The 24,985-nt window shown below is 43.3% G+C and overlaps 1 protein-coding gene across 2 annotated transcripts in view; it reads right to left on the bottom strand.

Annotated features, from left to right (window-relative positions):
* Positions 1-23,399, bottom strand: part of PAH (phenylalanine hydroxylase) — a 95,663-nt gene extending 72,264 nt beyond the window's left edge. For both annotated transcript variants that reach the window (XM_088467864.1, XM_088467865.1), the window contains exons 1-2: positions 23,266-23,399; positions 2,254-2,358 (exon numbers count right to left, since the gene is read on the bottom strand). In XM_088467864.1, coding sequence (XP_088323990.1) covers positions 2,254-2,358; positions 23,266-23,307 — 147 coding nt within the window. In that variant the 5' untranslated portion in view covers positions 23,308-23,399. The remainder of the gene's footprint in view (positions 1-2,253; positions 2,359-23,265) is intronic.
* Between the last annotated feature and the right edge of the window lie 1,586 nt (positions 23,400-24,985).

Genomic DNA, 24,985 nt, shown 5'->3' with positions numbered 1-24,985 from the left:
TGTACAGCGTTTAGCCTGTTATTATATTACCTGTACAGCGTTTAGCCTGTTATTATATTACCAGTACACGCGTTTAGCCTATTATTATATTACCAGTACATGCATTTAGCATGTTATTATATTACCAGTAATATAATATACAGCGTTTAGCCTGTTATTATTTTACCAGTACTCGCATTTAGCCTGTTTTATATTACCAGTACAGGCGTTCAGCCTGTTATTATATTACCGTACATGCGTTTAGCTTATTATTATATTACCAGTACACGCGTTTAGCCTGTTATTATATTACCAGTACACGCGTTTAGCCTATTATTATATTACCAGTACACACGTTTACCCTGTTATTATATTACCAGTACAGCGTTCAGCTTGTTATTATATTACCAGTACACACGTTTAGCCTATTATTATATTACCAGTACAGCATTCAGCTTGTTATTATATTTCCAGTACAGCATTCAGCCTGTTATTATATTACCAGTGCACACGTTTAGCCTATTATTATATTACCAGTACAGCGTTCAGCTTGTTATTATATTTCCAGTACACACGTTTAGCCTGTTATTATATTACCAGTACAGCATTCAGCTTGTTATTATATTACCAGTACACAAGTTTAGCCTATTACTATATTACCAGTACAGCAGTTCAGCTTGATATTATATTACCAGTACACGCGTTTAGCCTGTTATTATATTACCAGTACATGCGTTTAGCCTGTTATTATATTACCAGTAAATGCGTTTAGCATATTACTATATTACCAGTACACGCGTTTAGCCTATTATTATATTACCAGTACAGCGTTTAGCCTGTTATTATATTACCAGTACACGCATTTAGCCTGTTATTATATTACCAGTACACGCGTTTAGCCTATTATTATATTACCAGTACAGCGTTCAGCTTGTTCTTATATTACCAGTACACACGTTTAGCCTATTATTATATTACCAGTACAGCGTTCAGCTTGATATTATATTACCAGTACACGCGTTTAGCCTGTTATTATATTACCAGTACATGCGTTTAGCCTGTTATTATATTACCAGTAAATGCGTTTAGCATATTACTATATTACCAGTACACGCATTTAGCCTATTATTATATTACCAGTACAGCGTTTAGCCTGTTATTATATTACCAGTACACGCATTTAGCCTGTTATTATATTACCAGTACACGCGTTTAGCCTATTATTATATTACCAGTACAGTGTTCAGCTTGTTCTTATATTACCAGTACACGCGTTTAGCCTATTATTATATTAACAGTACAGTGTTTAGCATGTTATTATATTACCAGTACACGCGTTCAGCCTGTTATTATATTACCAGTACACGCATTTAGCCTGTTATTATATTACCAGTACATGCGTTCAGCTTGTTATTATATTACCAGTACACGCGTTCAGCTTGTTATTATATTACCAGTACATGCGTTTAGCCTGTCATTATATTACCAGTACACACGTTTAGCCTGTTCTTATATTACCAGTACACACGTTTAGCCTATTATTATATTACCAGTACAGCGTTCAGCTTGTTATTATATTTCCAGTACAGCATTCAGCCTGTTATTATATTACCAGTACAGCATTCAGCTTGTTATTTTATTACCAGTACACACGTTTAGTCTATTATTATATTATCAGCGTTCAGCTTGTTATTATATTACCAGTACACGCGTTTAGCCTATTATTATATTACCAGTACACGTGTTCAGCTTGTTATTATATTACCAGTACATGCGTTTAGCCTGTTATTATATTACCAGTACACGCGTTTAGCCTGTTATTATATTACCAGTACACACGTTTAGCCTATTATTGCATTACCAGTGCAGCATTCAGCCTGTTATTATACTACCAGTACACGCGTTTAGCCTGTTATTATATTGCCAGTACACGCTTTTAGCCTATTAGTTTATTACCAGTACACACGTTTAGCCTGTTATTATATTACCAGTACATGCATTTAGCCTGTTATTATATTACCAGTACATGCATTTAGCCTATTATTATATTACAAGTACACGCGTTTAGCCTATCATTATATTACCAGTACACGCGTTTAGCCTATTATTATATTACCAGTACACGCGTTTAGCCTGTTATTATATTACCAGTACACGCGTTTAGCCTATTATTATATTACCAGTACAGCGTTGCAGTAATCTGCACCTTGTGGTATTGATTGTAACAACATGGAAATGATAAAAAGCACATGCAGAAAATACATGTATTCTTACCTCAAATATACGCAGGACCTTGGCCAATGCTCCAACTTCTTCTTTGAGGGAGAATATCAAAGAAATTCTGTTATCTTTAGTGTCTTCCTCAATGTAGTTGGACTCCTGCAAAAAGAATATAGTTTCAGAATTACTGCCAGAAAGTTATAGCAGAATGAACTGATACCTTTATTTTCCTAGAAATTTTACTTTCTGGCATCATCAAAACACATCTGGATATAGAGAGCCTGATGCTGAGTGGGAGGTATTGCTGTTGCTGGAGCGTATCTTGCGTATTTGCACTCTGCGCATGCCCCAGAATCAAGCATATGCAAATCGTGCCGATTCAGAGCCGTACACACCTTAAGCACATCTCCTTATGACTAGAGGGGCGTCATGGGGCTGTAAAGGGCGTTCTCAGTAAGGCAATGCTTAGTGTCTATGGAATTGAAGCTGCTTGGCATGCAGAAGCATAAATATGACTTTTCCAGACGTATCATTGGCACCAAGTATAGAGATGGGGGCGGGGAGTCCACCAAAATGATGACTACAAGACTACAACTCTGCTTAGGGTTGAATAGACACATTTATTCATGTGCAAAGAGAACATGAGCAGTTATGGCTGATTTACACTTACTATACCTCAGCATCAGGCCCCAAAACTTGGAATATAAAGGGATGAATGTATAGCAATAGTCTTTTTATAAAACTTTACATATAGAGGTGTTTTTAAGTCTGCTTACAGAGCTCACACTTTAATATAGTTCCATTGTTTACCTTCCCTTGTCCATAATCCCTTTTCACCCCGCTACATCTCTCATGTCAATCTAAATAACCAATAACATCGTTTATGTGATTTTTTTAGTCTCTCATGTGATCTGCTTGTATTTACAGATGTGTCCTTACACCTTTGCTGTTGTCGCGCCAGACGTCTTTTTTGCATCTTTGTTGCCAAAATTGCATCTAAGTCGCATTACGATGCAGCTAGGAAGCACCCGCAGACTGTGCTGATTAATTTGATATGCAACACTTGTATATCTGTGTGCGACTGAGTCTATGAATCTGTATATGAAGGTGCTACAATTCCAAGTTCCGTTGTGCTTCATACACAGATTCAGGTGCACACAGATATACATGTGTCTCATATCACATTACTCAGCACAGTCTCCCATATAGAGGCACAGGAGCACACAGATATACATGTGTCACATATCAAATTAATCAGCACAGTCTCCTCTATACAGACTCAGGAGCACACAGATATACATGTGTCACATATCACATTACTCAGCACAGTCTCCCATATACAGACTCAAGAGCACACAGATATACATGTGTCGCATATCACATTAATCAGCACAGTCTCCCATATACAGACTCAGGAACACACAGATATACATGTGTCGCATATCACATTACTCAGTACAGTCTCCCATATACAGACTCAGGAGCACACAGGTATACATGTGTCACATATCACATTACTCAGCACAGTCTCCCATATAGAGGCACAGGAGCACACAGATATACATGTGTCACATATCACATTACTCAGCACAGTCTCCCATATAGAGGCACAGGAGCACACAGATATACATGTGTCACATATCAAATTAATCAGCACAGTCTCCCATATACAGACTCAGGAGCACACAGATATACATGTGTCACATATCACATTACTCAGCACAGTCTCCCATATAGAGGCACAGGAGCACACAGATATACATGTGTCGCATATCACATTACTCAGCACAGTCTCCCATATACAGACTCAGGAGCACACAGATACAGTATACAGGCGTCACATATCACATTACTCAGCGCAGTCTCCCATATACAGACTCAGGAGCACACAGATATACATGTGTCACATATCACATTATTCAGCACAGTCTCCCATATAGAGGCACAGGAGCACACAGATATACATGTGTCACATATCACATTACTCAGCACAGTCTCCCATATACAGACTCAGGAGCACACAGATACAGTATACAGGCGTCACATATCACATTACTCAGCGCAGTCTCCCATATACAGACTCAGGAGCACACAGATATACATGTGTCACATATCACATTACTCAGCACAGTCTCCCATATACAGACTCAAGAGCACACAGATATACATGTGTCGCATATCACATTAATCAGCACAGTCTCCCATATACAGACTCAGGAACACACAGATATACATGTGTCGCATATCACATTACTCAGTACAGTCTCGCATATACAGACTCAGGAGCACACAGATATACATGTGTCACATATCACATTACTCAGCACAGTCTCCCATATAGTCTCCCATATAGAGGCACAGGAGCACACAGATCTACATGTGTCACATATCAAATTAATCAGCACAGTCTCCCATATACAGACTCAGGAGCACACAGGTATACATGTGTCACATATCACATTACTCAGCACAGTCTCCCATATACAGACTCAAGAGCACACAGATATACATGTGTCGCATATCACATTACTCAGCACAGTCTCCCATATACAGACTCAGGAGCACACAGATACAGTATACAGGCGTCACATATCACATTACTCAGCACAGTCTCCCATATACAGACTCAAGAGCACACAGATATACATGTGTCGCATATCACATTAATCAGCACAGTCTCCCATATACAGACTCAGGAACACACAGATATACATGTGTCGCATATCACATTACTCAGTACAGTCTCGCATATACAGACTCAGGAGCACACAGATATACATGTGTCACATATCACATTACTCAGCACAGTCTCCCATATAGTCTCCCATATAGAGGCACAGGAGCACACAGATCTACATGTGTCACATATCAAATTAATCAGCACAGTCTCCCATATACAGACTCAGGAGCACACAGGTATACATGTGTCACATATCACATTACTCAGCACAGTCTCCCATATACAGACTCAAGAGCACACAGATATACATGTGTCGCATATCACATTACTCAGCACAGTCTCCCATATACAGACTCAGGAGCACACAGATACAGTATACAGGCGTCACATATCACATTACTCAGCGCAGTCTCCCATATACAGACTCAGGAGTACACAGATATACATGTGTCACATATCACATTACTCAGCACAGTCTCCCATATAGAGGCACAGGAGCACACAGATATACATGTGTCACATATCATATTAATCAGCACAGTCTCCCATATACAGACTCAGGAACACACAGATATACATGTGTCGCATATCACATTACTCAGTACAGTCTCCCATATACAGACTCAGGAGCACACAGATATACATGTGTCACATATCAAATTACTCAGCACAGTCTCCCATATACAGACTCAGGAGCACACAGGTATACATGTGTCACATATCACATTACTCAGCACAGTCTCCCATATACAGACTCAGGAGCACACAGATACAGTATACAGGCGTCACATATCACATTACTCAGCGCAGTCTCCCATATACAGACTCAGGAGCACACAGGTATACATGTGTCACATATCACATTACTCAGCACAGTCTCCCATATAGAGGCACTGGAGCACACAGATCTACATGTGTCACATATCAAATTAATCAGCACAGTCTCCCATATACAGACTCAGGAGCACACAGGTATACATGTGTCACATATCACATTACTCAGCACAGTCTCCCATATACAGACTCAAGAGCACACAGATATACATGTGTCGCATATCACATTACTCAGCACAGTCTCCCATATACAGACTCAGGAGCACACAGATACAGTATACAGGCGTCACATATCACATTACTCAGCGCAGTCTCCCATATACAGACTCAGGAGCACACAGATATACATGTGTCACATATCACATTACTCAGCACAGTCTCCCATATAGAGGCACAGGAGCACACAGATATACATGTGTCGCATATCAAATTAATCAGTACAGTCTCCCATATACAGACTCAGGAGCACACATATATACATATGTCGCATATCAAATGAATCAGTACAGTCTCCCATATACAGACTCAGGAGCACACAGATATACATGTGTCGCATATCACATTACTCAGCACAGTCTCCCATATACAGACTCAGGTGCACACAGATATACATGTGTTGCACATCAAATTAATCAGTACAGTCTCCCATATACAGACTCAGGAGCACACAGATATACATGTGTCGCATATCACATTACTCAGCACAGTCTCCCATATACAGACTCAGGTGCACACAGATATACTCGTGTCACATATCACATTACTCAGCACAGTCTCCCATATACAGACTCAGGACCACACAGATATACATGTGTCGCATATCAAATTAATCAGTACAGTCTCCCATATACAGACTCAGGAGCACACAGATATACAGGTGTCGCATATCACATTACTCAGCACAGTCTCCCATATACAGACTCAGGTGCACACAGATATACTGTACATGTGTCGCATATCAAATTAATCAGCACAGTCTGCTAATGCATCAGCAATAAAGACGCCCGACGCTAGCAACGTTTCTCGGACTTGGCGGCTTTCTCACATCCGGAAAGTTGCGTTGCCTTGCGTATTGAGGCTAGATGTATGAAGACACATATGAATAGTTAGTTGTTTGTCTTTCTTTACCCATATGCCCTTGTGTATCCTGCTACAGCTCTGTTGTCATTTCAATAAACAAAAATATGAGGCCCCATTTATCAACCATACATAACCCCTTTAAGCAGCCTTTCAAAATGTAACAAACAGCGGTAATCTTTACATGGCGAGAGTGATGCGGTTCCCTGTGCCGGGACCAGGCAGCAGTTTTTCTGGCTTCAGTGAAGCCTTCTAGGCACTGCCAGGTCCTACTGGTGAATGTGTCATGCACACGACACAGAAACCCATCGCTGGCAGAGAATGACTGCCAGCAACAGAGGAGAAGACACAGCTGAGGAAGGAGATCCTCACGGGACCTCGCTGGAGGAGTAAGTGGTGATGAATACCAGTAACATATTCATTAGTATCACTGCGATACTGAACAAAATATGCCACTGGAACTTAGATTTGTTGATAAATGGGGTCCATACCGTAGGCTTGTGCCTTTTTCCTCTCATGTATCTACTTTCAGTTAATTTTTCAAACTGAATAAATGAGCACCTCACACTTGTGACACATCATTTCTAGTTAGTAGATATGTGAAAAAAAAGTCACAGTCCCATATTATATCCAAACTCTGCCCTTTACAAGAATTGTGGCATCAGCAGAATAAAGAGTCCATAAAATGTGGTTTGCTTGACCCATTTCTTCATTCACTCCTGTTTATTTATTTTTTTGAAATGTTGTGTTCTTCTTAACACATAAAAATGAAAAAGATATTTGAATGGTAAGAACATTATTTTCAACTAGCTGTAGCCCACGGCTTTGCCCACAATGAAATCGCTTTTGTCAATGTTTTTTCTTATTTGAGGTGTTCCAGTTGCATTGCTTTGCATAGGGGCCCTGTCATGGGAGTGGCCCACGTGAGCAGCAGCGCTATACAAACTGGTGGCAGCAGCGTCTTCACCTACCACTCACACTGTGTGCCCTGTGCACAGACTGCTATGTAGCCTATCCTATTCACCCACCACTCACACCAATGTCACTGTGTGCCCTGTGCACAGACTGCCATGTAGCCTATCCTATTCACCCACCACTCACACCAATGTCACTGTGTGCTCTGTGCACAGACTGCTATGTAGTCTATCCTATTCACCCACCACTCACACCAATGTCACTGTGTGCCCTGTGCACAGGCTGCTATGTAGCCTATCCTATTCACCCACCACTCACACCAATGTCACTGTGTGCCCTGTGCACAGACTGCCATGTAGCCTATCCTATTCACCCACCACTCACACCCATGTCACTGTGTGCCCTGTGCATAGACTGCTATGTAGCCTATCCTATTCACCCACCACTCACTATTCACCCACCACTCACACCAATGTCACTGTGTGCCCTGTGCACAGGCTGCTATGTAGTCTATCCTATTCACCCACCACTCACACCAATGTCACTGTGTGCCCTGTGCACAGGCTGCTATGTAGCCTATCCTATTCACCCACCACTCACACCAATGTCACTGTGTGCCCTGTGCACAGACTGCCATGTAGCCTATCCTATTCACCCACCACTCACACCCATGTCACTGTGTGCCCTGTACATAGACTGCTATGTAGCCTATCCTATTCACCCACCACTCACTATTCACCCACCACTCACACCCATGTCACTGTGTGCCCTGTGCACAGACTGCTATGTAGCCTATCCTATGCACCCACCACTCACACCCATGTCACTGTGTGCCCTGTGCACAGATTGCTATGTAGCCTATCCTATTCACCCACCACTCACTATTCACCCACCACTCACACCAATGTCACTGTGTGCACTGTGCACAGGCTGCTATGTAGCCTATCCTATTCACCCACCACTCACACCAATGTCACTGTGTGCCCTGTGCACAGGCTGCTATGTAGCCTATCCTATTCACCCACCACTCACACCAATGTCACTGTGTGCCCTGTGCACAAACTGCTATGTAGCCTATCCTATTCAAGTGACTGCGTGCCCAAATCACCTCTCTCCCCACCCTTACCAGTCTTGCGCATGGTACCTCACCTATGTCCTGGATTGATAATGTCAATAAATTTTGGTTTTGTTATTGCTCAGCTTTAGCTGAGGGATCAAGATGAAACAAAGTGCAGGTTATTTCTAGGAGTTTCCACTGGATAATGATGCAGTTTTTATGAAAATAGGGTCAGTAGTTTTTGCACCAACTTGGAACAAACAGACAGACACAGTGTTCTTATAATATTAGTATAAATATTGTAATGTACCATAAGGATTGCATATGGCCATTATTTACTTTAAATAAAATGAATCAGACACTAAAAAGGTGGCATTTTTTTTATCAGCCTCCCAACATTCTCAGGTTTAGTTCTACAAAAGACCTGTCAGGTTACGGCCTAGGATCAGCCGTTACTCACCCCAGCGCCGGCTTCCCCTCATCCCTTGTGTGGTCAGATGTCAGCTGCGGCAGGGAGTGGTGCGCTGAGCATTATGCCTAGGGGCCATGTGGACATCCATGAGCTGTGCAGTGCCTTGGTTGCTGCGGTTGCCGTCATGAACGCAGCCATGACAGTCCTCATGACCTGACTACCCTTTTCCCAGTGGTAGTGTGGTGGTTGTCAGTTGACGCTGTCCACCAATGATCTGCTACCTCAGGGTATTTAACCGGCCTCCGGACAACAGGAAGTTGCCTGTGCAACATTGTCGCTACCTTGTGTATACTTACAGTCACCTCATTCCAGGTTTCCTTATCGTGATACCCTCGAGTCTCTAGTGTCAATCTCCTTGTGCAACAGTGCATTCAAACATCTTGCCTGTGTGCCATACCAGTGCCATCTCCTTGTGCAAGAGTGCGTCCGAACATCTTGCCTTTGTGTCATACAAGTGCCATCTACTTATGCAACAGTGTGTCCGAACATCCTGCCTGTGTGCCATAAAAGTACCATCCTCCTTGTGCAGCAGTGCGTCAAAACACCTTGCCTGCGTGCAGTTACAAGTGCCACCTCTTGGTGCAGCAGTGCGTCAAAAACCCTTTACCTGCGTACAATTACAAATAACAATCCCTTGTGCAGCTGTACTTCTTCTTGAAATATATATCTTGATCCATCGTTGTATTACCTCTATTCCCGTGGGTATCGGATACCTAACCAGAGGGCCGCGACCTGTCTGCTGGGTGTAGCTTAAACCCATATCCCGCTTGGAGGGTCACTGGTGAACACCTCTCAGCAGGTTAGACTCCGTGCCTTTGGTCAGGTCTCGCCAACATCCGATATTCATGGATGAGGAAATGAAATATACAGGCCCCACGCCTCCGATTTCTCCCTCAACCCGGGACCTCAACTTTCACTCCTTCAGTAGCGTATGTCAAACGTAACAAGACCAAGCAAAATATATACATTGCTCAAATCAGATATTTCTGAGCTGTGCATCCCCCGATCTCTGCATTAGTGATTCTGGTCCTCACAAATATTGGGCCCCATTTATCAATGAGTTTTAACACTCAAAACGAGTGCTAAGACTCATTGCATATGATAATGGTGCTCCAGCCAATCAGCTCCCAACTGTCAACTGTTTGAAAAATGACAGTTGGGAGCTGATTGGCTGGAGCACCATTTATCGTACACAGCAAGTTTTATCACTCGTTTTGAGTGATAAAACTCATTGATAAATAAGGCCCAATGAGGGTGTACTTACAGGTTTATTGAACTTGGTATAAACTTTACATCTGAGTTATCTCCACAGCTGGTAATTTACCAGATGGCAAAGTGTGCTTTTGATCAGAGGCGTAACTAGGATGGCGCCCAGGGCAAATACAGCACACTGGAAGGGGAAGTCTGAGATCAAGGTAAAACATCAATGTGACCAGGATGAATACCACATGCACATATACTGTTGTGGAATGGATATTGTAGGTGTACAGCTGGGGGTCCCAGGATGACATTAATTTTAGAGGCTTTTATAACACCCCTGCCAACAAATGAGACCTAATTATTAAGCGCTGACTAAAATTAGGTACAGGATATGAGATACCAGTGCTCTACGTGGAAAAGGGTCTAAAGCTGCTGGGGTGTGGGGAGCCATGTTTATATGGAGTTGAGAAGGAAACACTTCACCTGCCATAGGCCCATGCAAGGGTTCATGGTGCACGCAATGGTGAGTGTTCAGAGCCACCAGCAAAGTTGCACCATCCATGGTCATTGAAAGTGGGCATCCCAGGGCTTGCATTCTCTGGTGATCACTAATAGACAAGGGGAAGACTGAAACTAGCATTTGCATATAACTGCTTCTGCGACTCCGCTTACAATAGCTGCCTCTTCTCTGTGTGTTTAAGTTTAAGACGGCAATGATTTTCATAGCAACCCACATTATATATTGTTTGCGTTACTACAGACCTGGAAAACCTGAATGAATGTGTACAGAAAATGTAGGTATAAAGGATTATGGGAATGTCAAGTAAGAGAGGTCAATTGATTTACCAGTCTATTGTACTGTAAGCATTGGTGGGGGAAATAAATATAAAATACAACACAGCAGAAGACCTGGATAGGGGTTCAGTGCAATTGCACTGCAGAATCCCACTCAAGGCCATGGGCAAGGTTGTCTTTGGCAGCCATATAATGTAGAAATACTTAGGTGATAAAATACAGCATATAGACATTACATGACAGAGAAAAATCATTAGGGGGTTGTAGCATGGATGAGTAACAAATATAAATGCAGAAGGGCATTACTGAGAAAAGATGTGCTATATTGTAAAAGGGAAGTTTCTCCAGCGGGCACAGCACAGACAGACAGGGCAAGCATCTGTCCTTTACTATGTACACTACAGGTACACTCATTCAGTATCTGTATAGTGCTTCAGGAGGCTCCTCCAGTAGTAGCTCAGAAAACACTGCTGCACATACACCCAGAAGGCACCGTCTGCATGGGAAGGTGCAGTGTACAGGTGAGTCAGTCTAGGCTTGCCATATCATCAGTGGCTGCAGCCCCCACCCACCCCCCGCACCCCCAGTAAAATCAGCCATTTCAGTGAGCCACTGCAGTCCGTGACTGGGACTGCCAGTCCGGGCTGCAATTAGCAAAATTCCATTCCACTTTATCTCTCTCTAAAATTTGATATATCTCACCCTTGTGAGAGCTGCATCTGGCAGGTGGGAGTCAGACAGGCATTGCAGCCCGACTCTCTTGGTAAATCAGAAACCTATGATGAATTAACACTAGCGGGGCCCCCTCTGGCTGCAGCGGATGCTTGTCAGGTCAGGTCTCCGTAAGGTAGGCTTAGCCGGGTGGAGCTGCAGCTAGTAAGCCGGTTGTAGTTAGTAGGAAAGGATAATGTGTTGATCAGTCCCACCTCCATCCACAGTGTTGCAGTTACGTTTAGTAGCCCCTTGTATCCAACCACCAGGTGATAAATATACTGTATAGAATAGATGTAATAATTAATAAATATGAGAGACCCTGCCAGTTGCCCTGCTTGCCCCATCCTCTTTACACCACTGCTTCTAATATCTGATATATAACTCTGAACATAGTGGCTAATTAATATAAACTACAATTATAGTGTACAGTAGCTACATCACTAACATGAGGGGGCACTGTAGCAATTTATGATATGGGGGTTTCTGTCATAATGGTCTGCACTCCTGCGGGAGACTCCAGGTTCACTGCAGAGTCTCCCGTGGCCCTGGGAAGTTACACGAAACTCCCGGATAGTTAAGTGGCCGGCCACTGCAGAGTTAAGCATAGCAGTGGACTTGTCAAGTAGCCCTAACCCAGCAGCTTGCCTTTCTCCCCTTTTTGTACCACAGCAACAGTGAGAGGAGGCTAGCTGGGGCCCAATAACAGCAGTAGTGTTACAAGTCATCAGAGCGCCTTGTTACTTACTCGTGGTCTGGCTGTATTTCCTCCAGGTCGCCAATCACTCTCCCGGAATCCTGCTTCGGGACAATGTACACACCGTACTGGGATGGCATCTCTAGTTGCTAGGAGATTGGAAAACTAGTCTATGGCTCGTGATACTGGATGACGTTCCTCCTCACCTGTAGATTCCATTAATCACCTGCCTTGCATCCATTGCTTGAGCACCTTTCTTAAGCCTGTTGGTTCATCACCGGCTTGCCGGCTATAGCGTTTCTGATGCGTGCTTCTGTTTCCTGCCAGTCGTGTATCTGCCAGTCTGTGCCTGATTCTGCCTGTGCTTCGGAGATTCTCAGCGATTACTCTCATGTCATCGTCTAGAGTTCTGTTTCTCTGCTAGCTGCGGTATTCTGTAGGTTTTGTCATCACGGCCCTCAAGGCCGCATCTCTGCAGTTAACATCTCGGCTCTCCAGACGCACCCCGGCTCTCAAGCCACACCTCGGCTCACAAGCCGCAGCTTGGCCCTCAAGGTCCTATCTGTGCATTAAACATCTTGGCTTTTCAGGTGCACCCCGGCTGTCAAGGCCGCACCTCGGCTCGCAAGCCGCACCTCGGTCCTCAAGGCCACATCTCTGTATTTTACATCCCGCCCTCCAGCCGCACCCCGGCTCTCAAGCTGCAAATCGGCTCATAAGCCGCACATCGGCCTTCAAGGCCACATCTCTGCAGTTAACATCTCGGCTCTCTAGCCACTCCGCAGTTCTCAAGCCGCATCTCAGCTCGCAAGCAGCACCCTGGCTTTTGTAGCCACACCTCGGCCCTTAAGGCCGTATCTCAGCTGGAACCTTGGCTCTCGCAGTCGCACCTCGACTCTCAAAGCCGCATCTCAGTCTGTACTCCTATCAGCTGTTCAAGCCGCACATTGTCTTCTCCTCCTTACATATCTCACTCCCTCCTGAGATCCTACAGTTGCATAACATTTTGTGGCCCTCGGATAACCGTGTAAGCCACTACTATCTTGAGTTAAGTCCAGATGGCCACTTAAGTATCAGTGAACGTGTCCAGTTCTAAGGGAACAGCGGGTGGCTGTTATTGGTGAAGACCTCGGCTACAGGAGACTGTAACAAGTAGCTTCTCATCTGGGATCACAGAGCTCAAATACAGTGTCCCCCAAGCACTGACTCATAAAGATAGCTGCAGCTGGGGTTACAGCGGGGGTTGCGCAGCTGGATCTGACACCGCAGCCATCACATGGCGCACGGCTGTTTGAGGGGTAGTTAGGAAGACAGAGGAGCAGAGTAACCCGGGCAGGAAAGCAGCCAGTGTATGTGTGCCTGGTGGCAGTCACCACTTAGCGCCTGTAGTGGGTTTAAATGCCTGTAGTGCATGTCATGTAACCTCCCATCCATCATAATCCCAGTGATTGCCCCCCTGCTGGGCACTGTCCCTGTAAATTATGTGACCTGCCATTACTTTCACTTAGGGATGTGCGCCGACCCCGTGTTTTGGTTTTGGATCTGGATTGGTTTTGCCAAAACCTCACCTCCGTGTTTTGGTTTTGGATTTAGATTTGGATTTTTTAAAAAAAATAAAAGAAACAGCTAAAATCACATAAAATGGGCCTTTTTTTGTTCCTACAGTATTAATAACCTCAATAACATTTATTTCCAGTCATTTCCAATCAATTTTGACCACCTCACAATATTATTGTTTTTCATCTAGTTAAGGCCAAAAGGTTACATCCAGATAGCTGGTTGACTAAGCTGTGACACAGTGGGCAGTACTAACATGTGGCAGTTCAGCTTCCAATTTCCAACACAGAAACAGTGTATTACACAGTGTGGGTTGGATACACCAATAGTGCACTTACTGTGACAGCAGTGTCGACAGAGCGGGATTGCTAACGGTGTCCTCAGCATATGGAATGGCAGTGCTGCGGTGCTGGCAGTGTCCTCAGTGCAGGGTATTGGCGATGTTGGCAGTGCCAGCGGTGTCTTTAGTTCAGGTTTGCTGGCTGTGTCGGCAGTGCAGGGGTTGCTGATGGTGTCCTCAGTACATGGAATGGCAGTGCTGCGGTGCTGGCAGTGTCCTCAGTGAAGGGTACCGGCGATGTCAGCAGTGCCAGTGGTGTCTTTAGTGCAGGTTTGCTGACTGTGTCGGCAGTGCAGGGGTGTTCTCAATGCAGGATGCTGGTGTCGGCAGAGCGGGGGTCCAGCGGTGTCCTCAGTGCATGTGTGCTGCTGGGGTGCTGGTGGTGTCCTCAGTGTGGGAGTGCCGGCAGTGTCGGCAGCAGTGGTGTCAGCAGCGGGGTATGCTGCCAGTGGGGGTGACACGATTTGCACCATTTAGTCCCGCCCCTTCTCTACGGACCCGAAAATTCCAAGTAAAATCTCCCCATCCTGCCCACTACACTAGGAAGTGGGCAGGATGCAGGAGTTATGCCTACTCTTCCGGGGTGTGGGGGGTTACCCAAAAAATCGGGAGCCTCCCGCGATTCCTGGGAGAGTAGGCATGTATGGTCTAAATTGCAGTGTAAAAATAAAGCTGTCCATTATATGTGGGCTGCATGCAAAAGCAACCAGTATTTACATAATAATAATAATAATAATAATAATAATGTATTTGCACCCCTTGCATTGCAACATAATTTGTCCAGGTTCACAGTTACTTGTTCTTCTATGTTCTACTCCCAACTCTTAATGTGCTCAACACATTTGTGGTGCTGTGGTGCATTACAAATTACACTTTTTAGTAACATTGCTTGTATATCATATTGACAATTTTATTGTTAGGGCCCCACAAGTTATTTGCCCTGGGACCCCCACAAACATTAACCCTGCCCTGCTGACCTGATATGTTGATTAGCTTACAAAGCAATCCCCAATCTGGTGGTTAGTGTACTATGCTGGCTGCTGTACTATACAAAGCTAACCACTATTTATGGCTAGTAAACAAAGCACCACAGTCTGATGGATATCATCTACAGCTGAGCACAATCTGATTGGAGGCTAGTATATAAAATCTAAACACCAACCAAATATCTGGTATATAAAGCAAACCATTGGTAGCATGTGCTCAAATGCAACCACAATCTGGTGTCTAGTATATTAAGTAGATGCTGTAGATCTCTGGCAGTCAGGGTGCATAGCAGTACCCAATTTGTAGTATTTACAGAATACTCCCCTAAAAATGACTGTTCCCACCAGGTAACAAAGCTTCTATCAAATGTCACTATTAAGAATTATCAGAGTTCATTGCAAGAAAGCCAATACTGTACTATCATTGGCTGATGGAAGCTCTGCCTCCCAGCTAAGAGTACAACTTGTGGAGCAATATGACAGCTGTATCCACAAGCAGTAAAACAAATATGAGTTGTTCAGTTTTTATGTTTGTTTTCCCCTATTATATTAAGTAAATGGCTAGAAAATCAGTTTCCATTTTTTTGGTAGATTTTTACAGTGACATATTCTCCCTTACACAGTGGCCTGTATAATAGCATAATAGGAAAGCACTAAATTAAGTTACACTACTAATGAGAAGATGCTAAACTATCACAGTCACGTTCTCAGTCAAATAGCAATCCTTCATGAAAACTACAGGTTAAGGGCAGCCTATGGGAGACTTGCCCACTCTTCTAGACTGCCGAGGGCGCCACCCGGTTTTCAGGAGCCTCCTGTTCATTCTTTTAACTTATCCCTCTCTCCTTCCTCCCCTCTACCTCCTAAGGCCGCTATCACTAGGCGTAACATTGAGGCTATCGACACCATATCCTTTTCTTCCCTACTTGACTCGCTTCTCTCTCCTTTGCTCTCTCTCTCCTGCCCTGAACAAGCTGCTTCCCTATACAACGCATCCCTTACTTCTGCTCTTGACTCTGTTGCTCTGGCTATCACTACTCACCCTCACAGATCCACACTTCAACCCTGGCATTCCAAATGCACCAGATATCTGCAAAAGTGTTCATGAACCGCCGAGCGACAGTGGAGAAGATCACGCTCTAAGGCAGATTTTCTCCATTTTATCCATTTCAAACTTATGCTCTCATCCTACAGTGCTGCCCTTTCCCTCTCTAAACAGTCATACTTCAAGCCCCTCATCTCCTCCCAGTCCTCAAATCTGCAGCGTCTCTTCAATACCCTGAACTCCCTCCTCTGCCCACCCCCTCCTCGCCTTCCCTCCTTGCTCTCTGCCCTTGACTTTTGCTACCTACTTTACATCTAACATTGACTCCATATGTCAGGATATCATATCCCACCATTCCTTTTGCATCCAAACTCCTTGAGCGTATTGTTTACAACCGCCTTACCACCTTTCTTCCCTCCCGCTCCCTCCTTGACCCTTTTCAGTCTGGCTTCCGTTCTCTCCACTCCACAGAAACTGCCCTCACTAAAGTCAGCAACGACCTCCTTGCTACCAAATCCAAAGGCCACTACTCATTCTCCTTGACCTTTCTGCTGCTTTTGAAACTGTGGACCACCCTCTCCTGCTGCAAATCCTTTACTCCCTTGGTCTACGTGACACTGCCCTCTCCTGGCTATCTTCCTACCTCTCTGATCAATCCTTCTCTGTCTCCTCTCATGGCTTATCTCCCCCCCCCACATCCTCTCACAGTAGGTGTTCCCCAAGGTTCTGTTCTTGGGCCACTCCTTTTCTCCCTCTATACATCCTCTCTAGGTGAACTCATCAGATCTTTTGACCTCCATTATCATCTCTATGCTGATGACACTCAGATCTACCTTTCCTCCCCTGACATCTCTCCCTCTCTCCTCACTCATATCTCCAACTGTCTTTCTGCTATATCTTCCTGGATGTCCCAGCAATTTCTTAAACTTAATATGTCTAAGACTGAGATGATCATCTTCCCACCCTCCCACATAACCTCACCTCCCACTATTTCTTTATCAATTGATGCCACAACTATCTCCTCTAGCCCCAAAGTGCGCTGTCTTGGAGTTATCCTGGACTCCTCCCTCTCCTTCAAACCACATATCCAGAACCTCTCACAGTCCTGTCATTTCCATCTTAAAAATATTTTCAGGATCAGATCCTTTCTCACCCAGGATGCTACTAATACCTTAATACATTTACTGGTCATCTCCAGATTGGATTAGGATAACCTTCTCCTATCTGCCCTCCCCAACTCCCATCTCTCTCCTCTCCAGTCTGTACTCAATGCTGCCGCTCGACTCATCTTTCTCTCCAAACGCTCTTCATCTGCCTCCCCTCTCTTACAAGCCCTCCACTGGCTCCCCTTCCTCTTCAGAACCCAATTCAAGGTTCTCACACTCACTTACAAAGCCCTCACACACTCCTCTCCCATTTACATCTCTGACCTCATCTCCCTTCACTCTCCTGTCCACCCTCTTCGTTCAACAAATGCACACCGCCTCTCATGCCAACTGATTACTTCCTCCCACTCCTGCCTCCAAGACTTTGCCCATGCTGCTCCCCACCTTTGGAACTCTCTCCCTCTTCCCATCAGACTTTCCACCTCTCTACAATCCTTCAAACGGGCTCTCAAGACCCACTACTTCATCAATGCTTTCCAGCTCTCATCCTAACTTGCTACTACATGCTCCCTCCTCCCTTACTTCCCCATCTGTATCATGCCCATCTGTCTGCCCCTCCCCTTGAGAATGTAAGCTCTTGCAAGCAGGGCCCTCTACCCTCTTGTGCTTCTCTTTACTTTATGTTCATCTACTTCTTACTCACCACTAGGACACCTGACACTTGGTGCCTATGCTTTGTTGCTTAATTGGGTATTATGGCCACCTATAAATCAATGTATATTATCCATGTCCTTGTCCTTCATTGTATTGTATTTTACTGTAAGTCACTTTTTGGTTATGTACCTTGTAAGGCGCTGCGGAACACTTGTGGCGCCATATAAATAAACGATAATAATAATAATAATTCTGGTAGAGTAGGCAAGTGTGATGCAGAGTCATAAGCCATTCAACGTCCTCTATACTTACAACCCAGGCGGCATACAGTAATTTGGCTGTAACAATGTATTCTCACAAAGTTAAAGTTTGATGATGGTATGTCGACACAACAGTGGGCTATGCAGATTTGGATGTAAGCGTAAATACAGAAGCGTATCTTTTGCACTTAGGATTGGGTAGGTGCAATTGCACACTGATGATGATGATGATAAGTAGTAACAAACCAAGCGTCCACGTAGGGGGCGGGCACCTGTGCAACTCTGCATGCAGGCAAATATATGCATTTATCTGTGCAGGTAGTTCAGAAGAAGCATAGACCGAATTTACTTACACCTCTGAATCAGTGCCTAGATCTGTCAAGCTATAATCCCCAGAATGCTTTGCCAGTCATTTACTGTAAGTGTAAGCCTTTGAAAGAAACATTAATAATAATATTGTATGTTAACCTTAAAATCTTAATAGTGTTATATAAAATAGTTTCTATTATGTTAACATTTAAGGCACTTGTAAGACCTAAGTATATTTTATAAATTAAGCGGACATTTGCCCTGTGCATAGATAAGTTCCTGTCAGCAGCCTATAGAACAACATTGAAGGATACTTTGCTGAGTCTGAAGTGGCTGATAACAGAGGACAACAGCTTATGGTGAGATAGATAATGAGGTTATATGTAATATGAAATATCTTGTCTCCTGCCATTGTATGAAATGATTATATACACATATTATGGATATAAAGTACCTTTTCTTATTAGACTTACTATAGCTTAGATTTAGCGGTCCATAATGAACACTACAAATTATATTTTGTTATTTAATAAAGAAAGAAATACAATAATAACGTTTGAAGATACCAGGATGCAGAAATTAAACTAATTAAGTTTCCAGGAAAGATCAGACGTCATTTGACTTTCTTTATTTTAATTGAAGTGATATTTTTCTTCCCTAAACACACTCTCTCACTAATTGAAAACACAAAGTTTAACATAAACTACATCAATAGGGATATTGTAACATTATCTTAGTTCTTAAAGAAAAATGACTAGATGGTAGAGTTGTTGGTGAACAAATAATTCTCACAGCTAAGAAACAATATGCTGATAAACTCTTAAGGTGCATACACACAACAATTATTTGAACGATTATCGATAACGATATCGTTTATCGTTCAATCGTTGAAAAAATCGTTCACTTTCTGAGGTAAAACGATGAACGATTATCGTTTATGCGCATTCACGTTTGTAGTTTGTAGTTCAGTCAGACTGACCAACTCAACGATTTGATTTTCAGTAAGGGAATACGCAAAATTGTTTGTAGTTCAAAAAAATCGTTCATTACATTTAGTAAATGAACGATTTTAGTAAACAATTTTCTTTCATTTTTCCCTTGAAAAAATTAACGAAAATCGTTTACTAAAATCGTTCATTTACTAAATCGCTGTGTGTGTATGCAGCTTTAATGTTATTATAAACATTATTTATATAAACCTTTAGAAATTTGGGATATAAATTATTTCTTCCTGCAAAGGTTTGTGTTGAAAAGGAAACAAATTTCTAAAGAAAGTTTGTCACATTATTTTTCAGTAAAAGTGTGTTACATAGGGGACTATTCATGTACAACATGAAGTGGCTACTAAAAGATTTCATTATATATCGCATCACATCGATGCAATATATAGCGAAATTTAGCAGCCATTCATGTATACTTACCTCTCTGACTTCTTTGGGCGCTGTCCAGCCCCTCCATGATCCCTATATGCAGTGAGAAGACAGACATATTGGGAGCCCGTTATGCCTGCTCCTCACTGCTCATGCCCCGGCGTCCGAGAGCAGAAGGTCAGACCTGCTGCAATGGATGCTGGGAAAAGGGGGCGGAGCCAGTTCTGGGTGCCAGGCAGACAGCAGGGAAGTATGCATCCTCAGATGGCGTAATCTGTATCGCAGGAGAGAAATGGGATGCTGAGCTTTCCGTTCCTTTATGAATCGAACTCACCATACAAAGGTATGGTGATGCAATGCAGGTATGGAGCGGGGTGGATAGCATCTACAGCTGAGCACAATATATCTGTCAGTGTGTACCCACAATATGGACCTCATACAGAGTCGGTCGAAGCGGCCGCACGGTCGTATGCCACCGATGTTCGCTATACTGCGCATGCGTAAAGTTCGCAATGCGCGTGCGCAAACTAGCCGCTACGATCAGAAATTTTTCTCTCCTTGAACACAGCCAGGTCGGTAGTTTGAGTGACAGATGGAGGCGTTTGTGGGTGGTAACAGGGGAAGATGCTTGAAAACAGGGGAGTGGAGATCCGAACGCAGGCGTGCCTAATTATGCAAACGGCGTTTTATGGGAGTGCATACGGTTTATGGGAGTGCATAATTAACAAAGTAGCTTCATGGCACATGTGATATGGGAGATTTTTACACTGACATGATCGTAGAGCTTAAGAGAGGGTATGGTCAACCTTAAGCTCTACGACCAGTTCTGATGGTTCCCGATGGTCTCGATAAATCCTTATATGCCCGGAGATGACGTGCAATGCGTACGAGAAGGGGGTGTATTTTTTTTAATTCCGGCCGCTTCTTCCCCTTGGTCGGCCAGCTACCGATCCAAACTTAGGGACGCAACTTGCGAGGGAATCATTTGCATATCCGGCCCCTTTTCCCGTACGACCGTGCTGCCGCTTCGACCGACTCTGAATGAGGTCCTATATCTGTTAGTGTGTACCCAGCACAATCTGGTTGGAGGCTAGTATATTAATCTAAACACCCATCAAATATCTGGTATATAAAGCAAACCATTGGTGGCATGTGCTCAAATGTAACCACAATCTGGTGTATATGGGGTCTATGTACTAAGCCTTGGAGAGAGATAAAGTGGACGGAGATAAAGTACCAATGCATTGAATATATTCATATGCATATTTGTGATCCAAATTATGGTGCTCTGTGTGTATAACAGTAATAATTGTTAATATTTTTATTATTAGTAGTAGTAGTAATAATAATTTTTAGAGATGTGCGTGAACCCCCATGTTTTGGTTTCGGTTTTGGCAAGTTGGTCCACCATTCATTTTGCAGCAATTTAAATTCATCAAGTGGTTTGGTTTGAAATTGGTTTTGGGTTCCCTAAAAATCGATGAAAATCGATAAAAATCAAATAAAAATCGATAAATCATGTAATTTGGACAAGTTTACAGGCCATCCAAATATGAGTTCGGTTTTTAAAACTGAGATCCAAACTAACTGCACAACCGAACCAGGACTCTTTTCGACTCGGAACCCCAAAGTGTTATCGAATTAGGACTCAATTCGACTTAGAACCCCTAAATCCGGGTGTGTTTATTTCAGGAAAACTGAACCGCACATCTCTAATAATTATTATTATAACAACCTATCCAGAACATGCCAATTACTTTAGTTTACATTATATAAATGAAGACTATTTGTAAACAACAATTATTATTACTGACTTTTAAAATTAAACATGAAAGTAACACTATGGGGTCAATCCTATTATGTGCGAAGGGAGCGAGTTGCCGTTGCAACGGCGTTAAAACGCCTGCAACGGTTCGGCACCTCGCACCCTTCGCAGCTTGCTCCGAGCCCAAACTCGCAGAATTTTTGCTCTGAGCCCTATGGGGCTTGCGAGTAAAATTCTGTGAATCCGGGCTGCGGTAAAATGCGGCCATTGCCGCGATGACAAGCACCGGCGAGATCATCGCGGCTAATAGGATTGACCCCTATGTTTTACTGCAATTGATTTACAAATAACACAGCATATGATTGTATATATAGTACATATTATACAGCTATTGCAGTGACTGAAATGTTCAACGAGTGGGAGGAGTAATGACTCCCAAGGGGCATACACGCGAGACGATACCTTTGAACGATAACAATACCATTCAATGATACATCGTTTATATCGTTCCGTATGTATGCAATGAACGACCAACGATGCACGCTCCCGCTGGACGATAACGATATCTTTGGTTGTCCGTACATGCAGGCCAATTTGGACGATATCGTCAAGAATTGCCTGTTCAGAGATGTGGCAGGATGACTTCACTGAAAGATATCTTTCTGTGTGTACACCCAATATCGTTTGTCCTGCACTACAGAAAATTCAAGGGAAATCTTTTACCAATATCGTTCATACAGCACATCGTCCCGTGTGTATCAGACATGTGGGGGTATATTTACTAAAGTGAGTTTTTTTAGAAGTGGAGATGTTGCCCATAGCAACCAATCAGATTCTACTTAACATTGATCTAGCAGCTTCTAGAAGATAATAGCTAGAATCTGTTTGGTTGCTATGGGCAATATCTCCACTTCTAAAAACTCTCACTTTAGTAAATATACCTGTCCTGGCCTGCTGAGATGCGTTATTGAAGCTGTGTCAAAGTCTCCAAACTGACTGACAGTGTGTTTTATGTTTGAGGACTCATTGTCTGAAATTTTTAATATGCACCAGAAAAAAAGTGAAAAATCAGAAATAATAGAGTACTGCAAACATATCAATACATTCTGATCTTATTGACTACAGTACCATCATCTAAAATATTGTGTAATGTTTTCATATTATTTACCATTAATACTTTTAATAATAAAAGCAAACAGTTCTCTCATTATACATGCAAAGAACCAGCCTACTTACATGGATGTGTCCACCATTCATTTTGCAGCCATTTGCATCCATAATTGTTTGAGATGTGATACACTCAGAGCAGTACAGATGTCAGGCAATGCACCTTTGTGAAGTTTTGGATGTCAGTGCAAAAAAGAGCTTATTTAAAGACTTGCTCTCATGTAAATATCCTGATTATGTACGCGCCCCTCACCCAAGTCCCTGCAACCACAATTTTGCTTTAGGAGGTGCTGCCATCATGTGAGTGGCTGGATCCCACCACTCCTCCTCCCTGATCTAGTTATGAAGAGAATGATGCACGTGGTTCAGATCAACACAACAAACACATTGCAGACACGGCTTCCTGGTTTTTATCTGAAACATGTGTCATGCTGTACTGTTGCAGCAATCCCTGGTACTTGCTGTCTGCAATAAGGGGGTCATTCAGACCCACTCGCAAGCGGCAGTACGCTTGCAAGTGGGTCGATGGATCCCACTGCGCATGCGCACGATGGCGGGAGCTCCGTCTTGCGCATGCGCGAGACCTGGACTGCGACAGCCAAGCTGTCGCTCCGGGTCTCGCACCAAAGGGGGCGTGCTGTCGATGGTGACTGACAGCACGCCCCCTTTGGTGGGCGTGCCGGGGGCGTGGCGGCCAGACGGAGGCGCTCCCATGGGAACGCCTACCGTCTGAAGCCGGCCCCACTGACATCACTAGTGATGTCAGTGGGAGTGATTTTGGCTCTGATAGAGCCAAAATCCCTCTAGTGCTTGTGGCTGGGAAACCCGACCGCAGGGTTTCCCTCGCAAGTCCGATGGTCGCGATGGTCAAGACCATTGCGACCATCTTTTTGGACGCTCGTATATGCTGTAGGTGGTGACCCACAGCTATACGAGCGTCCAGGAGGACGCTCCATTTTAATGGAGGAGGGCCCTGATTCAGAGCGAGGGCTCTGGTCAGAGCGACCGGCTCTGAATCAGGGCCTAAGACTTCTGTCCAACTTCAGACCAACTGGATTGTCAGATATTGGTAGTGTGTACGCTCACAAGACTTCTGGTTTCATGCAATCTTGGGGGTCAATCCAATTAGGTGCGAATTGCTGTTTTCTCTTCGAATTTGCACAACAAATTAATTTTGCAATCCAATTAGCAACTCTCACTGAACCAGAGTGAATTGCAATTTTCCATTTGCACCTCCCTGAGGGTGAACGATAGAAAGGAACATTTTTATTTTTTAAGGGTAAAATGTCAGGACACCGTATTGGGCACCCCCCTATAGACTAATTAGGCAATTGGCTTAATTTGTCCAATAATTACAGGTTATTTTTTGGGGGTAAAAAAAATGGCCTCAAGTTAACTCAAAATTAAAATTTTCATTAGTTTAGGCATCCCAAATGTAATTACAGTATTTTTTTAATTGAAAAATAATTGTTTTTATAAAAATTTTTTACAATTTTTCAAAGTGCCCTCAAAGTACCCCAAAATCTAAATTTTTTCCTACTTTTTTTTGGCATTTTTCGTTTAATTTGTTTGAGATTAAATAAAAAAGTTTCCTTATCATTTTTTTGCATTTAAAAAAAAGAAAAACACAAATCAGCCATTTGACACCATTTAAAAACCTTCAGTGCTTTCCTTATGCCCACAAACAGCCATCTATATGGTTCTGCTAACGTGAACGCGCATGAACGAATATCGTTCATCGTTTTGGTGCATACACACGGTCAGATTTTTCTTCAGATCTGTTTTCTCA

This window comes from Taudactylus pleione, unplaced genomic scaffold (assembly GCF_031769625.1).
Source record: "Taudactylus pleione unplaced genomic scaffold, aTauple2 ptg000077l, whole genome shotgun sequence".
Lineage (NCBI taxonomy): Eukaryota > Metazoa > Chordata > Amphibia > Anura > Myobatrachidae > Taudactylus > Taudactylus pleione.
The sequence above is the reverse complement of the archived record's forward strand: the minus strand, read 5'-3'. Positions and strand labels throughout refer to the sequence as shown.